The sequence below is a fragment of the Aspergillus nomiae genome, assembly GCF_001204775.2.
Source record: "Aspergillus nomiae NRRL 13137 chromosome Unknown contig00009, whole genome shotgun sequence".
In the NCBI taxonomy this organism is placed as follows: Eukaryota; Fungi; Ascomycota; class Eurotiomycetes; order Eurotiales; family Aspergillaceae; genus Aspergillus; species Aspergillus nomiae.
The window spans coordinates 35,554-49,672 of record NW_015378064.1 but is presented as its reverse complement, the minus strand read 5'-3'; the positions used below and the strand labels follow the sequence as shown (position 1 = coordinate 49,672).

General features: G+C 49.5%; 7 protein-coding genes across 7 annotated transcripts; 4 read left to right on the top strand and 3 right to left on the bottom strand.

Annotated features, from left to right (window-relative positions):
* Positions 1–25: 25 nt before the first annotated feature.
* On the top strand, positions 26–1,514 carry ANOM_000853 (uncharacterized protein; the record flags this gene model as incomplete). Its single annotated transcript, XM_015546111.1, has 5 exons — positions 26–135; positions 200–273; positions 336–540; positions 591–1,393; positions 1,450–1,514. The coding sequence occupies 5 exons, from the start codon at positions 26–28 to the stop codon at positions 1,512–1,514; spliced, it is 1,257 nt and encodes a 418-aa protein (XP_015411727.1).
* A 455-nt stretch (positions 1,515–1,969) lies between these two features.
* Positions 1,970–4,508, bottom strand: ANOM_000852 (elongation factor G; the record flags this gene model as incomplete). Its single annotated transcript, XM_015546110.1, has 3 exons — positions 1,970–4,054; positions 4,114–4,219; positions 4,300–4,508. 3 exons carry the CDS (start codon positions 4,506–4,508, stop codon positions 1,970–1,972), a joined length of 2,400 nt encoding a protein of 799 aa, XP_015411726.1.
* A 370-nt stretch (positions 4,509–4,878) lies between these two features.
* Positions 4,879–5,409, top strand: ANOM_000851 (LYR motif-containing protein 2; the record flags this gene model as incomplete). Its single annotated transcript, XM_015546109.1, has 4 exons — positions 4,879–4,962; positions 5,024–5,221; positions 5,277–5,300; positions 5,350–5,409. 4 exons carry the CDS (start codon positions 4,879–4,881, stop codon positions 5,407–5,409), a joined length of 366 nt encoding a protein of 121 aa, XP_015411725.1.
* Positions 5,410–5,676: 267 nt separating this feature from the next.
* On the bottom strand, positions 5,677–6,516 carry rcf1 (respiratory supercomplex assembly factor RCF1; the record flags this gene model as incomplete). The annotated part of the gene is made up of 3 exons (XM_015546108.1): positions 6,326–6,516; positions 6,180–6,250; positions 5,677–6,110 (listed from the first exon to the last, which is right to left on the bottom strand). Exons 1-3 carry the CDS (start codon positions 6,364–6,366, stop codon positions 5,677–5,679), a joined length of 546 nt encoding a protein of 181 aa, XP_015411724.1. The 5' UTR covers positions 6,367–6,516.
* An 886-nt stretch (positions 6,517–7,402) lies between these two features.
* On the top strand, positions 7,403–9,288 carry ANOM_000849 (threonine dehydratase, biosynthetic; the record flags this gene model as incomplete). Its single annotated transcript, XM_015546107.1, has 3 exons — positions 7,403–7,643; positions 7,715–7,931; positions 7,988–9,288. Coding segments are annotated over 3 exons (1,731 nt in total), but the record flags the coding sequence as incomplete, so codon positions are not given.
* A 1,857-nt stretch (positions 9,289–11,145) lies between these two features.
* ANOM_000848 (50S ribosomal protein L36) lies at positions 11,146–11,861 on the top strand (the record flags this gene model as incomplete). Its single annotated transcript, XM_015546106.1, has 3 exons — positions 11,146–11,403; positions 11,509–11,543; positions 11,600–11,861. 3 exons carry the CDS (start codon positions 11,146–11,148, stop codon positions 11,637–11,639), a joined length of 333 nt encoding a protein of 110 aa, XP_015411670.1. The 3' UTR covers positions 11,640–11,861.
* A 22-nt stretch (positions 11,862–11,883) lies between these two features.
* Positions 11,884–13,836, bottom strand: ANOM_000847 (NAD-dependent succinate-semialdehyde dehydrogenase). The gene is made up of 4 exons (XM_015546105.1): positions 13,686–13,836; positions 13,531–13,618; positions 12,201–13,470; positions 11,884–12,149 (listed from the first exon to the last, which is right to left on the bottom strand). Exons 1-4 carry the CDS (start codon positions 13,806–13,808, stop codon positions 12,032–12,034), a joined length of 1,599 nt encoding a protein of 532 aa, XP_015411671.1. The 5' UTR covers positions 13,809–13,836; the 3' UTR covers positions 11,884–12,031.
* Between the last annotated feature and the right edge of the window lie 283 nt (positions 13,837–14,119).

Sequence of the window (14,119 nt, the reverse complement as noted above, 5' to 3'; positions counted from 1 at the left end):
ACATCAATGAAGGAGTAGTACAACGATGGTTGAGCTTCAGTCCATCTTCAAAAAGGCCTACTGGTCGCTGGCCGCCAGCGGTCTTGTCTACGTGAGCATAATATTTACCTTGACGTTTCCAACCGTTCAAAGATTGTAAGCTCTTTCAAGCTTTCCCTTCAAGTTTGCAGTGCCTCTGTCGCTTACAGTCTTGGTATAGTGCCCTCTATGCTCACAAGGTCAATCCAGCTCTGTGGGAAGATGTCAACCAGGTTGAATCTTTCGGTTTTCTGAGTATGTTACGTCCTCATATTTTTAGATGACAAACCGTGCAAGAAGTCCATTAACGTCAGTAGAGACACAGGTCCAGCCATTCAATCTGGTGACGCCTGATAATGAGAACCTCTACGCGTGGCATCTGCTCCCTCCCCACCTCTGTCGGGAGCACGAAGAGAAATTGAATGCAAATGAGCCCTCCGGTCCAGCGGGTGACTATACAAAAACCCCCGCCTACGAACTCCTGGCAAATGACCCTAATGCCAGGGTCGTAGTCGCTTGTACGTCTACCCTATTAAAAGCCCAGAATTTATAAGCTAAACCATTCCGTCCAGTCCATGGCAATGCCGCTCACATCGGCTCGCTCAACGCCCGGAAACCTATCGCATGCTTCTGGGCCTGTCGACACCCTCCAACCCAATCCATGTCTTCGCCATGGACTACCGCGGTTTCGGTATATCCACCGGTTCCCCCACAGAAGAAGGCCTAATCACCGATGGAGTCGCCCTGCTCAACTTCCTCACCTCCAGCCCATTGAACATTCCCCCATCTCGAATCGTCATCACAGGTCAGAGCCTCGGAACAGCCGTCAGTGCAGCAGTAGCTGAGCGTTTTGCATTCGGATCTCCCGACCCAACTGCCATCCAGCCTGCCATCAAAGACCCTGAACCCTTCGCTGGTGTGATTCTCGTCGCATCATTTAGTAATGTACCAAGTCTCCTTGATACTTACAGTCTCAAGGGTCTCACGCCTCCGATCCTCTCCCCTCTTGTTGGCTATCCTCGTGTGAAGAACTGGACCAAGAGCCACGTCATTGATCGTTGGGATACCGCCGCGCGAGTGGCGCGGTTAACCGGAGTTGGGCCGACAGCTCAGAACGACTCAGCTGCTGGTTATGCGGATAAGGAGCTGGATCTTACCATTGTGCATGCGTATAACGATGCAGAGATCCCATGGTACGAGGGACGTCGCGTTTGGGTGGCTGCGACAGGGGAGAACGATAAGGATGCTCCTGGGCGCATTGTGCACGAGAGGAAGGACCCAAAAAGTCAGAATGAAGTGCTTATCTGGGAGAACAGATCTAGCAAGAACGCCGGTGTGGTTAAAAGTGTTAGATGGGAGCGTGTGCCGTACGGTGGTATGTCCATTTCGTGCTACCCTTTCAGAACGAGAGTAGAGGCTAACTTAACACAGGTCATAATCGCGTTGCGACATTCTCCGTTGCTGCTCTTGCTGTGCTTAGGGCTTTCGAGCAGTGAGGGTGCGCTATAGAACGCCAGTCTCCAGCCTGGTAACCTCCACACAATGAAACATGTCTTCTATGGGATCCATGGCCTATATATAATGCTGTAAAGATATAGATAAGAATACATGATTCATGCCTTGTATTCAGAAAGTATGTGAGAGGAGATGGAAAGACCCAAAAAGATATATGTACAGCCAGTAAAACCACCCAAAGTACAATAGATAACGAACATTGTTTTAATCCCGCTCCAAATTGATTTTTAAAATAATATCTTCGTAAGCCCACAGGGTCTAAAATGTATATAATACATGACACAATTAATGAAAAAGATGGTAAAAGAAAACCTCGCCTCCATCCGAGCACTCCTTGAAGAACGTAAGCTGGCCGAGGAATATAGGATAAGGAGACGCTCAAAAACAACTCCGGTAGTAAAACATGTCAGAAACTCTAGGTCTAGCCGTAAGAGGTTTATTTCTTGTGGCGGTCGGCCTGCGCCTTGAGGTACTTCGCGATCAGTTCCTTCTGGACCTGAGGAGGGCACTTCTCGTAGTGGCTGAATTCCATGGTGTATTCACCCTTACCCTGAGTGGCCGCACGCAGGTTGCTGCTGAAGCCGAACATGCCGTTCAGACTGCAGTCAGCGTACACAGTGAACTCATCAACGCCGACTTCGGAATCGTTGATAGTGGCATTGCGCTTGTTCAAAAGGGAGATGACATCACCCTGGAACTCAGCGGGCGCAGTCACAACAGTCTTCATCATTGGCTCAAGAACAGATGGGTTGCTCTCCATGAATGCCTTACGGAAGGCCTGTTGGGTGGCATTCTTGAAAGACATTTCAGAGGAATCGGTCATGTGGGTGGCACCATCATTGATGACCATCTTGCTACCAAGCACCTTGTGGCCGATAAGAGGTCCCCTCTCGCAAGCAAGATGGAAACCCTTCTCACAAGCGAACAAGAACTTCTCAGAGATACTTCCACCAACAATTTGCTCCTCAAAGACGTTGTCATCAAGCTTGCCGGTTGGTTCCATCCAACCCACCACACGGGCGTAGTCTCCAGGACCTCCCGATTGCTTCTTGAGCAGATGGTCGAACTCAACCCGGTTGCCGAGGGTCTCGCGGTATGCGACCTGCGGTGGGCCAGTCTCACAGTCAACACTGTATTCACGACGCATGCGCTCCACGTAAATATCAAGATGCAGTTCACCCATTCCGGAGATAAGAGTCTGTTCACTCTCGACATCGTAGGTCACCCGGAAGGTGGGATCTTCTCTCTGGAAACGAGCCATAGCTTTCGAGAACTTAGCAGCATCCTTGTTGTTCTTGGGCTTGATCGAAAGAGAGATGACAGGCTCAGGAACGAACATAGAAGACATGGTATAGCCAAGTTGTCCATCAGTGAAAGTATCACCAGAAGCACAGTCAACACCAAAGACGGCGCAGATTTCACCAGCACCGACCTCATTGACTTCCTCCATCTCATTGGAATGCATGCGGACAATGCGAGGAATCTTGATCTTCTTATCGTTACGGGCATTGAAGACATTGGCACCCTTACGGAGGGTTCCTTGGTATACACGAATATATGTCAACTGGCCGAAGTTGCTTTCTTCCAGCTTGAAAGCAAGACCAACCATTGGAAGGGACTGGTAGGGGACAAGTTTCACCGAGGCCTCATCACGCTTCTTGTCAAGGGCAAGGTTTTGCACCTCCGCAGGGTTGGGGAGGTAGTCAACAACACCGTCCAGCATAGGCTGCACGGACTTGTTCGCCAAAGCAGAGCCCATGAAGACTGGAGTGAACTTCAGGCCAATGGTAGCGCGGCGGATTGCAGCCTTCAACTGCTGTTCGGTAGGCTCTTCTTCAAGAATAAAGAGCTCAGCAATCTCATCATCCACGTCAGCGAGAGTTTCGATGAGCTTCCTCCGCCTTTCCTCTGCAATGTTCTTGACTTTCTCAGGGATTTCCTCCGTCTCAAAAAGCTCCTCACCGCTAGGTCCCCTGTTGTAAATCGCCTTCATGCGGATCAAATCGACCACACCCTCAAACTCGTCCTCAGCACCGATAGGCACCTGGACCGCGGCGGCGGGGATCTTGAGCTTGTTGTTGATCTGGTCGACAGCCTTAAACGGATTGGCTCCCATACGGTCCATCTTGTTGACGAAGGAGATTCTGGGCACGTTGTAACGTCTCATCTGTCGATCGACGGTAATGGTCTGGGATTGGACGCCTGAAACAGCACACAGGATCATGACCGCTCCATCGAGGACACGCAGGGCTCTTTCGACTTCGATAGTGAAATCGATATGTCCAGGTGTATCGATCAAGTTAAAATGGTACTTGTTTTCCTTGCCATCCTCATCCTTCTTCACCCAGTCACAGAATGTAGCAGCGGATTGGATGGTGATACCCTTTTCACGCTCCAAGTCCATGGAGTCCATCTTAGCGCCAACCTTGTCACCTCCACGAACCTCGTGAATTGCCTTGATACGGCCGGTGTAGAAAAGGACACGTTCGGTACATGTAGTCTTGCCGCTGTCGATGTGCGCCTATAACGGAAGAACGTTAGAATGCGTTGGATCTGACGGAGGCTCTCGAATTATCTTACAGCGATACCGATATTCCGGACTCTGGACAGCCGTTCTGCCTCAACAGGGTCAAGGTTCTCAATGATCGCCTCCTGAGACAAGTTGTCGGAGGCAGCGGCTTCAAGACTATACAATAAGAATTGAATAGTTAGCAATTGGGTCAAAACTAAGTAACGATAGAAACTTATGCCAATGAAAGCACTTACACAGCAGCGGCAGTACCTGAGGCATATCTCCTTTGCTGGAGGTGTCTGTTCAGGATAGACTGATAAGCCGGGGCAGCAGTGGGTGAACGGAGAACGGCCGTCGACGCGCATCTTCTGGTAAGGAAGTTCTGAGACTGGAGACGGACGGCAGATCTGGGCAAGCCAGAAACGGCACGGTATGGCAACCGCGCAAGAGAAGGACACCTCATGACTATTGTCCACCCACACGGAAATGCTGATGCTTGGGGATCCCAAGAGTCGCGATCTTTTCGCCGGCTCCGAAAAAAAAGTTCGGGGAAGCCAGGAACGCCTCACGTGATGATCAGTTGATTGGCCACTCAACGGCCATCAAAACATAATGCTCATCCAGGCAGGTACGGTATGTATCCATTCATTGCATTTCATGACAATACTGCTCCTTCCTGACCGCCTTGGATTTTGCCACCGATCTTCATCTAGTATCAATTTATCATCGTGAACCTATGTACCTATCACTTGTGGGATGTGTTGATCAATAGGATCATTTATCATTACTTGCTTTTCACTGGCCCTTCTTATATGCTCTAGGCAGTCACTAAAATGCGGCCATCTTTGAATTTGCTCGCTGCCGTATCCCGCGGCCAGCCGTCGAAGCTTAGGAAGCCGGCAATGAGTTTGGACCATGTCAGTAGCTCATGACTATATGATTTCAATTTCCTTTGTACATTGTTGACACCTTAAGTAGTTCATCCAAAGACAGCGAGTCCTCGGGTTCTGGAGGGAGGTTACTCGAGCATTACATAGTAAGATTGTCCGGTTTATCACTGAACTAGCATCAGTTGCTGACTGGCTTGTCCAAGAAATCCCCAAATCGTCGACACGGGACGAATTGCGCAGCTACGCTCGCCAAGAGTTTGAGCGTCATCGTAATGTAACGGATTTGGTATGCACAATATGCTGTTTGGTATTTTGGTCTGTGACTAACTAATCTTTGCTAGCAACATATACGGTATTTGCTTTCGGTATGGCTTTGCGCATTTATAGATCCGACATGCTTCTAACCGCGCACAGACAGGGAAATCGGAATTTGAGATGATGAGACGGTATATCGATGAGCAAGCCTCTCACTAATTCGCCTGTGACTATTTCCGGATTCCGGTTTTGAATATTAGCTTGAGGCTCATGCGTTTTTAAATGAATGCATCGGCACATGCACAACATGCAGGGCGATGGGCCTAGATGCAATGTATAGTTTGCCTATATGGAGCCTCGGAGATGAAGTGTTGGAGATGAGAATATCCTATGCATAACAAGTTCTGAATGTATATATGTACAATATGATACCCAAATTCAATTCAAAGTCGTCCACCTAAGAGATCGTACAATGTTACCCTTGCCCTAGTTCCTCCTCGACAACAACTCCTTCACTGCATCTAACACACCAATGGACTTCTCCTCAGAGCGCTCGATAGCGGAGCGAGCAGCATCATGCTCAGCAACAGGCTTAGAAGCAGCCTTTTTTCCTGCCTCCGCGGCCGCGGTTTCCATAGCCGCATGACGTTGCCGCCAGTCCTTATCCTCTTTGTCACGGATCTCCAGCTCACGCAGCCAGGCATCCCGCTTCTCCTGGCTCTTGCGCTCTTCCACCATCTGCTCGAATTCTTTGCGCTGCTGTCGCTCCGTTTTGAAGTACATGCCTCCGACAACGACGGCAATAAGGGTGAAGAACTGGGCATAGATACGGGCACGGAACATCCGGTTCATCTCGACCGAGTCACCGGCCTTCATCGATCGGTAGGCGCGGTAGAGAGCATAACTGGTAGCTGCGCATCCTGCAATTCAAGGTCGGATTAGCGTGGTCCTTTTAGGTAAAATTGGAGCATGGAAGAATCGTTCCTTACCAAGCGGAATCAGGGGTTCCTCCTTGAGACGTCTACGGAACTTCTGCAAGGAAGTTTCCTCCTCGAACTGACTAGATACCCATCCAAGTTAATGCTCGTTCCCTGCGCTCCTTGCGCGAATTATAGAGGGTGGTCCGGGTACGTACGGGCTGCCCTCAAATGAAGATGGAACAGGGTCGCTACTCATTTTTGTCTTTTTAAATGTAAGGGTATCGCGTGGGAGAAAGACAAATTTGAGAAGGGATTAGAGGATGTGAATATTGCGAAGCGGAGAACCGGAAAGGTGGTGATGCTTTGGAAGTCTGATACTCCGAATGAGTTTCAAAGTGGCACTCTTGAGATGGTCAACCGAGTTAAAGCCAGGGTTCAGTTACCCAGTACACACCTTATCTGGACGTTCTTTGGATTGCCCACTTGAGTGGCAGGTGAAGAAGATATCAAAGTGGTTGTTTTATCTGAAAAGGAAACATGACGTCGCAAACCTTGCGACTTGAGTAATTTTCATACCGTACCATACATCATCATACGATACATCTACTCTAGATCGCATATCGGAGATGGACCCATTTGAATAGACGACTACGGATGAAGAAATGAAGCTACTTGATGACTTCAATCGGCTTTCGGATCCCAGAAGATACCTGTTTCTTGCATTGTATATTCTGGTTCTTACTCCATGCCATACGTAGGGTCCCTTGAAGAATGGGCTACCACAATACTGCGGAGATTGAACTGCGAGAGGTGAACGATAAGGAAATAGGCCTAGTTAGATGTACCTATTGAGCAAGATAGCAATATGACCCCTATACATATATCACCAGAGCTATAACAGACATCAATTCGTTCACCGGTGGGCCAGAGACCGTATGATCCCCAGTCCCTCTGGCTGTTATATAGATATTCCTGGGACGTTGGCTAGTTGGGCGAAAGGAACCACTGCAACTTCTGTTTCGATCGCTTCGTATGCTAGCGACATGTCAGCGCGGTGTATTTTCCTTCGTCATCACCAGAGAGTGTTCTCTACATGTCTATCAAAGTATGGATGGAGATATACTCCTACTCCGCGGCGGGGCCGGAAGGACTTAGGGCTGGGGATGAGGGTTGCTGACATAACCTCATCTGCTCCGATCACGGAATTTTATCTCCCCACCGCCAAGATAAGTGTTCCTTTGCCCGTCATCTGCGACTTCAGTTCCAGTTCTTTGTCCGCGCTTTGACTGTGTGGTTTATCTTGCTGCTCAGGATCAATTTCTGACTTGTCTCTACGTGGGCAGCATCATGTCTGCAGAAACCCCTAGAAGTGGCGCTGCGACGCCGGTCTCATCGAAGTTCAGCAACCTAGCTTTGACCGAGTACTCGACAGTGCCCACGCCTGACTCAGAACAGGAAGAACGAAAGCAGCTGGGATTACTACCCAATTGGGGTATCCCAGATGCTTTTCTACTTCCCAATGGCTACCCAGATGTGAGATACTCAACTAAATTCTCCGTAAAACGCAAAAACAGTTCATCTCTGACTCACCCGCCACCGTGCAGTATCTCCGATTGATTCTAACATCCCGCGTTTACGATATCATCACCGAGACACCCCTTCATCACGCAGTCAACCTTAGCAACCGCTTGGAATGTCGTGTACTTCTAAAACGGGAGGACTTGCTTCCTGTGTTCAGTTTCAAGCTCCGCGGAGCTTACAACAAGATGGCACATCTGAGTCATGAGCAGAGTTGGAAAGGTGTTGTCGCATGCTCTGCAGGTGAGATATTCCCAAAGCCACTAATAGATATAATACGTGGCTTACATATTGTAAAGGTAACCATGCGCAGGGTGTTGCGTATTCCGCGCGTCACTTGAAGATCCCAGCAACCATCGTTATGCCCTCTGGCACCCCGGCTATCAAGCACCGGAACGTCGCTCGCCTCGGTGGAAGTGTGATTCTCCATGGAGACGACTTCGACGCTGCGAAGGCAGAAGCGCACCGCTTAGAGAAGCAGCACGGATTAACGAGCATTCCTCCCTTCGATGACCCTTACGTGATCGCCGGCCAAGGAACCATCGGAATGGAAATATTGCGCCAGGCAAACTTAGAGAAGCTGGAAGCTGTCTTCTGTGCTGTTGGAGGAGGAGGATTGATTGCTGGTATCGGAGTCTACCTTAAGCGCATTGCACCCCACGTGAAGATAATTGGAGTGGAAGCTCATGATGCGAATGCTATGGCCCAGTCTTTGGATTCTGGGTCTCGTGTGCTGCTCAAAGAAGTGGGCCTGTTTGCCGATGGTGCTGCTGTCAAGGCTGTTGGAGAGGAACCGTACCGACTGGCTCGTGAAGTAATTGATGAAGTCATTCAGGTTTCTACTGATGAGACGTGCGCCGCGATCAAGGATGCATTTGAGGACACCCGGTCTATCATCGAGCCGGCAGGCGCCTTGGCCCTGGCAGGTCTCAAGAAATATGTTTCCTTGTATCCCGACCCTAACCCTAACCGGGAGCTGGTTGCCATCACTTCCGGTGCGAACATGGATTTCGACAGATTACGATTCGTGGCTGAGCGTGCTGCCCTGGGTGAACGGAAGGAGGCACTTTTAAGTGTGAACATCCCGGAACGGCCTGGCTCTTTCGCCAAGCTAGTCGAGGTTATTCTCCCTCACGCGGTCACCGCATTCAGCTACCGTTATGCTCGGGACGAATCGGCCGATGTCTTCATGGGTATCTCCTTGTCTGCCTCTACTGGACAAAAGGATCTGGCGCATATCATGGAAGAACTGGACAAGGGTGGTATGAAGGCGAAGGACTTGAGCGACGACGAACTTGCCAAGAGACACGTCCGCTTCTTGGTGGGTGGACGCTGTGACGTGAATGATGAGCGGTTGTTCATGTTTGAGTTCCCGGAGCGTCCTGGTGCTCTGGCCAAATTCCTGACCACTCTCCGACCCAGCCAGAACCTAACCTTGTTCCACTACCGTAACTATGGTGGTGATGTTGGAAAGGTGCTTGCTGGCATTCAGTGCCCACCATCTGAGAAGGACCACCTGGAGGCCTTCCTAAAGGATCTGGGCTATCCTTTCAGCGAGCATACCGACTCGTCCACTTACCACACCTTCCTTCGTTCTTGAGCCACTCCTCAAGTGGGCTAACTCTTTACGAATTGTGTGTTGTAAAATTGATCAGGACTCATTTCAATTGAAATTCCAGTCTGGCGTTCGGGTGGAGCATAAAATCGATAGATCTTAAGCTGGTGTTAAACGGCCTTTCATATCATAAGTTAATGCAAGACTTTTTTTGGTCTTCTTTTTCCTTTTTCTTGTTTGTATCGCACGACCTTGGTTATCCCTTATTCTACTGGCTTTACAAAAGGCGTACTGCTTTATGCTGAGCAAGTAACTGTGAATTATTATGTATTACCTCCTCATCAACTGCTTAGTGGTACACTTTAACTCCGTACCACTCATACTGAGAGATGTGAGACACTTATTCATATTCTCAAACGAAGGACATCACCAGCTAAAGTTTTCACCCAGTCGCTTCCGTTAGTATCAGAAACCTAGTCGACTAGTACCTGTCCCATATAGAGATCGGCCTTGTAGCCCAATGCCTCTACCATGTCTCCAATTACATGGCACACTTTTTAAGCAAACCGCGTTTGCATACTACGCACATTTCCAACGCTAGGACTCTCGCTAGCCTTGAGAGTCCTCCAACAAACTTCTCGTCTGGTGTGATGCTTCCTTCGTAGTTTTTTTACTGCCCACAGTATAGTGGCTATGGTTGGCGAAAGCCTTTCCATTGAGTGCCCGAGTATAAGGGAAGCGAGCTCCAGCCTTTAGACTTGCGACTAGAGCTTCGATACGCCACAATAAGATCGGCATAGATCGGGCATTGATCGCAACATCAGTCGCAGGACGTACAGTAAGTAAATCATCACGCAATGCATCTCGTCAGCACGGCTGATCCAGTGGGCCATTCCAAACGTGGATTTTATTAGCAGTGGATCCGTGCTGTACATGTTTCGCCAGACGCCGAAGTGTCCATGGACTCATCATCACCCATGGCTATGACGCCGAACGGTGGAGCCAGAGCAAGATTAGAAATGCCTCCCTCTAGGCTGGGAGGGGGTTCAGTTATTGTGTAAAGCAAGGTTCGCCTCCTTCCTCCCATCCCGGTTGTCCTGATTTCGGATTCCAGCCCCCGTGTGGCCTGCAAGACGTATGAAAGCTGTAGCCCTGGGGTACAATTTCAACAAGGCCTCGAGCGTATTAGGCTCTATGTAGTATAACCCCCGTACACCAAACGGTACGTATATGTGACCATAGAACTATGATTCTCGGTCTTGATGGGCTAGTGTGTGACGTTGGCAAGGCCAGATGTCGGATGCATCATGCTTGGTTGCTTAGGTAGTCCAGCATTTTTGTCATCCATCATTTGCTTCTCTGAAACAGCCAAATAGGTATCTGGTCGTTGTTCAAAGAAAGAAATATGTAAGAGGGGTTTATATATGTAGATGTTCTTTCAGGGCGCCGGGTTTAACCACGAATGGAGGCTCATGATGGCCTTGGGCACTTGAGGATGAGAATATGTTAAGGCAAACAGTCAGACAAGGAGAGATGGAAGGTATTTATATAAACAACAGTAGTGCATTAGAGAAAGAAGACTCTGGGAATAATCAGAAAAGCACGGTTGAGTGCAAGATCATTCAGTCCATTGAATGCGTCGGTATACTTCAAAGCCTTATGATTGGCCCCTGCGATCAACCAATGAAAGCCCCCAAATACACCGACGATACCGGAATACCGGCGCAACCAAAGCTCCGACTCACATTTGCTCCGAATATCATCAAACCATCAACGCGGATATCAAGAGAAATCTCCAAACCCCACCCGCCCTTATAAACCAGTCCCAAGACCAACGAGGTCTCACCCAGACGACACCGGCGGCCCCGATTTTCCCAACCAACCCGCCAACAACCAACAACAATGGTGTCCTTCCGCTCCCTCATCGCGCCCTCGACCGGTCTCTTCCGCCAGTTTCTCCGCAAGCCTCTGGCCGGTGGTTTCCTTGCACGGTCATTCTCGCAATTAACGACCTTGTCTCTTACCAATGGTCTTCGGGCTTTGCGCTCCGGAAAGCAGCAGGCTGGCAATGTTAGCGTCGCGTCGACGGTCAAACAGTTGGATCAGGTTCGGGGAATGAAGACCCGCTCGTCGGTGAAGCGGCTGTGCGATGGTTGCAAGGTATGAGAGATTGGGTTGTTGTGTGTCCTCGTAGCTCTTCTTTTGGGGAGTCGGGGTGTGATATCTGCTTTGTATGAGATTGGAATGCTAATGTTGGGATAACAGCCCGTTCGGAGAAAGAACAGAGTCTATATCATCTGGTGAGTCTCTCCGCCGTGTGATTTAAGGGACGTGCCATATGCTAATATAGACCCAGCTCGAAAAACCCTAAGCACAAGCAGCGTCAAGGAAAATAAACGCAAATCGGGAGAAGTGTACGACCATTTCAATCTACTGCATTCATGTTCGATGGATATCGGAAGAAGCTGAAAACGACGTCCTTACGACATGATGTGACAGCTCTTGATACCGGAGGCAGAGATACTTTTTGTGCATATACTGGATATACGGTTTCTTTTATTTGATTGGGATATGGGCGCTTGTATTGTTTGCATGTATATTAGAGCTAAGCATTTCTTCTCATTTTCCTTCCAATTTTGGTATTTGCTCGCTGGATTTTTATCCATAAGACCAACCAAGGTGTGTTGTACAATTCTCATGACTCACTGAGCCTCTTTCAGTGCCCATAGGATTATGCGCATAAGGAGGGTTCATAACGGGATTCATTTTGTTCGTCATATATACCTCTCTATGACTGCAAAGGCCCGCCCATGCCGCCAAAGGTGACACTCTTGATTGTGAGGAATTCATCAATGCCGTACTTGCTGCCCTCACGGCCGAATCCACTCTGCTTAACACCACCAAACCTAGAAGCAATTAGCACTGGTGACTTGTCAGAAGAGCACGGTGGTACCTACGGAGAAGCAACATCGCTGATGAGGCCAGTGTTCACACCAACCATTCCCACCTCCAAGGCCTCTGCAACCCGGAAGATGCGCTTGACATTGCCGCTGAAGAAGTAACCAGCCAGGCCAACCTCGGCACTGTTCGCCAAGTCGACAACCTCCTTTTCAGTTTCGAATGGGAACAATCCAGCAACAGGGCCGAAGGTCTCTTCAGAGGCAAGCAACATGTCTTTGTTCATTTCGGTCAGAACAGTCATGTCATAGAAGTTAGGGCCCAATTCTGGCAATTTATTGCCGCCAACAGCGACCTTAGCTCCCTTGGATTCGGCATCACGGACATGCTCATCGACCTTCTCGATGGCGCGTCCATGGATGACAGGGCCATGTGTGACACCTTCCTCGAACCCTGCCCCGATCTTGAAGCCTTTAACCTTTTCAACGAAACGCTTCACAAATTCGTCATAGACACCTCTCTGCACGTAGATGCGGTTGGCGCAAACACATGTCTGGCCTGAGCTGCGGAACTTAGAGGCGATTGCCCCAGCAACTGCAGCATCAAGGTCTTCAACATCGTCGAAGACAATGAAGGGGGCATTTCCACCAAGCTCCCACGACACCTTCTTAATGGTAGAAGACGATTGCTTCATCAGGAGCCTGCCCACATTGGTCGAACCGGTGAAGGAAACCTTGCGAACTTCTGGGTGGGTAGTCAACGCTTCACCCACCTCTGGTGTGTTCTTCAAGGAAGTGACGATATTAAAAACGCCCTTAGGGATACCGGCACGGTGCGCCAATTCTGCCAACGCATTGGCAGTGAATGGGGTCTCTCCTGGAGTCTTGACCACAACAGTGCAGCCTGCTGCCAACGCTGGCCCAGCCTTCCGAGTGATCATTGCTGCCGGGAAGTTCCATGGGGTGATCAAGCTGCAAACACCCACTGGCTGTTTGAGGGTCATAACTCTGTTACCTGCCACTGAGGAAGGGATAGTGTCTCCATAAATTCGGGGCGCCTCCTCACTGAACCACTCAAAGAAACCGGCGGCATAGTTGACCTCACCCTTGGCGTCCGCGAGAGGCTTTCCATTCTCCCAAGTGATTAGCGTTGCCAAATCCTCGGCATTGTCGATCATCAACTGGTACCACCGGCGCAGCATGCGAGCACGCTCGCGGGCCAATGTTGTGCGAAATTTAGGGAATGCCTCTGAGGCAGCCTGGATGGCCTTTTCGGTGTCGGCCGCATTGAACTCAGGGCATGTTCCGATGAGCTTTCCTGTAGCAGGATCTAAAAGAAATACAGAGATTAGAGGCCGTCACCGCTGTTACTGAACTTCAAGTGTCTTACCGTGAACTTCAAATGTTTGCCCTGACTGGGCCCCTACCCATTCGCCATTGACGTATGCCTTCTCAATAAAGAGAGATTGGTCTTTTAGCTACGCGCCCATCATTGTCAGTCAAATTCTCATAAAATTTCCAATTGATCAACAATGGCTCTCTCACCTGCGGAACTGTATGGCCCATGCTGTATAGTCTCTTAGCGTAAACTGGGGGTGGGATTGTAAATGGATAACGGGCTCTGGATCTAAGCAATTGCCGTGATACTGGACGAAGGAGTCTGTCCATGATCTGAATTAATACCCTCGGCCCGATTATAAATACAAAATGCGAAGGTTCCAAAAAAAGCCGACTTCCGTGTACAGCCTTTACTTCGCCTTATGAGATGGTGCGGGGAAGTTTGGGGATACGGTCAAACACGGGTGTTCTCGGGTTGTCTGCACGGAGTTGAAAGCTGAAAAATATAGCAGGACAGGGAAGACCTTGAACCCTGACTTATATACTGGAAATGCAAAATCAATCCATCCTGTGGAGACTAATCATTGTCGAGAATGCCTCCGAGCTGGTCCCTGTAATGCCGTCCAGCGGGGAAGCTCCGC

What these genes read in the sequence shown, in the direction of transcription:
- ANOM_000847 (XM_015546105.1), bottom strand. Translation starts at nt 13,808, where the DNA reads ATGGACAGACTCCTTCGTCCAGTATCACGGCAATTGCTTAGATCCAGA. An exon ending in TGGGCCATACAGTTCCGCAG is followed by an intron (nt 13,619 to 13,685) that starts GTGAGAGAGCCA and finishes ATGGGCGCGTAG; the next exon opens with CTAAAAGACCAATCTCTCTT. An exon ending in ATCAGCGATGTTGCTTCTCC is followed by an intron (nt 12,150 to 12,200) that starts GTAGGTACCACC and finishes AATTGCTTCTAG; the next exon opens with GTTTGGTGGTGTTAAGCAGA.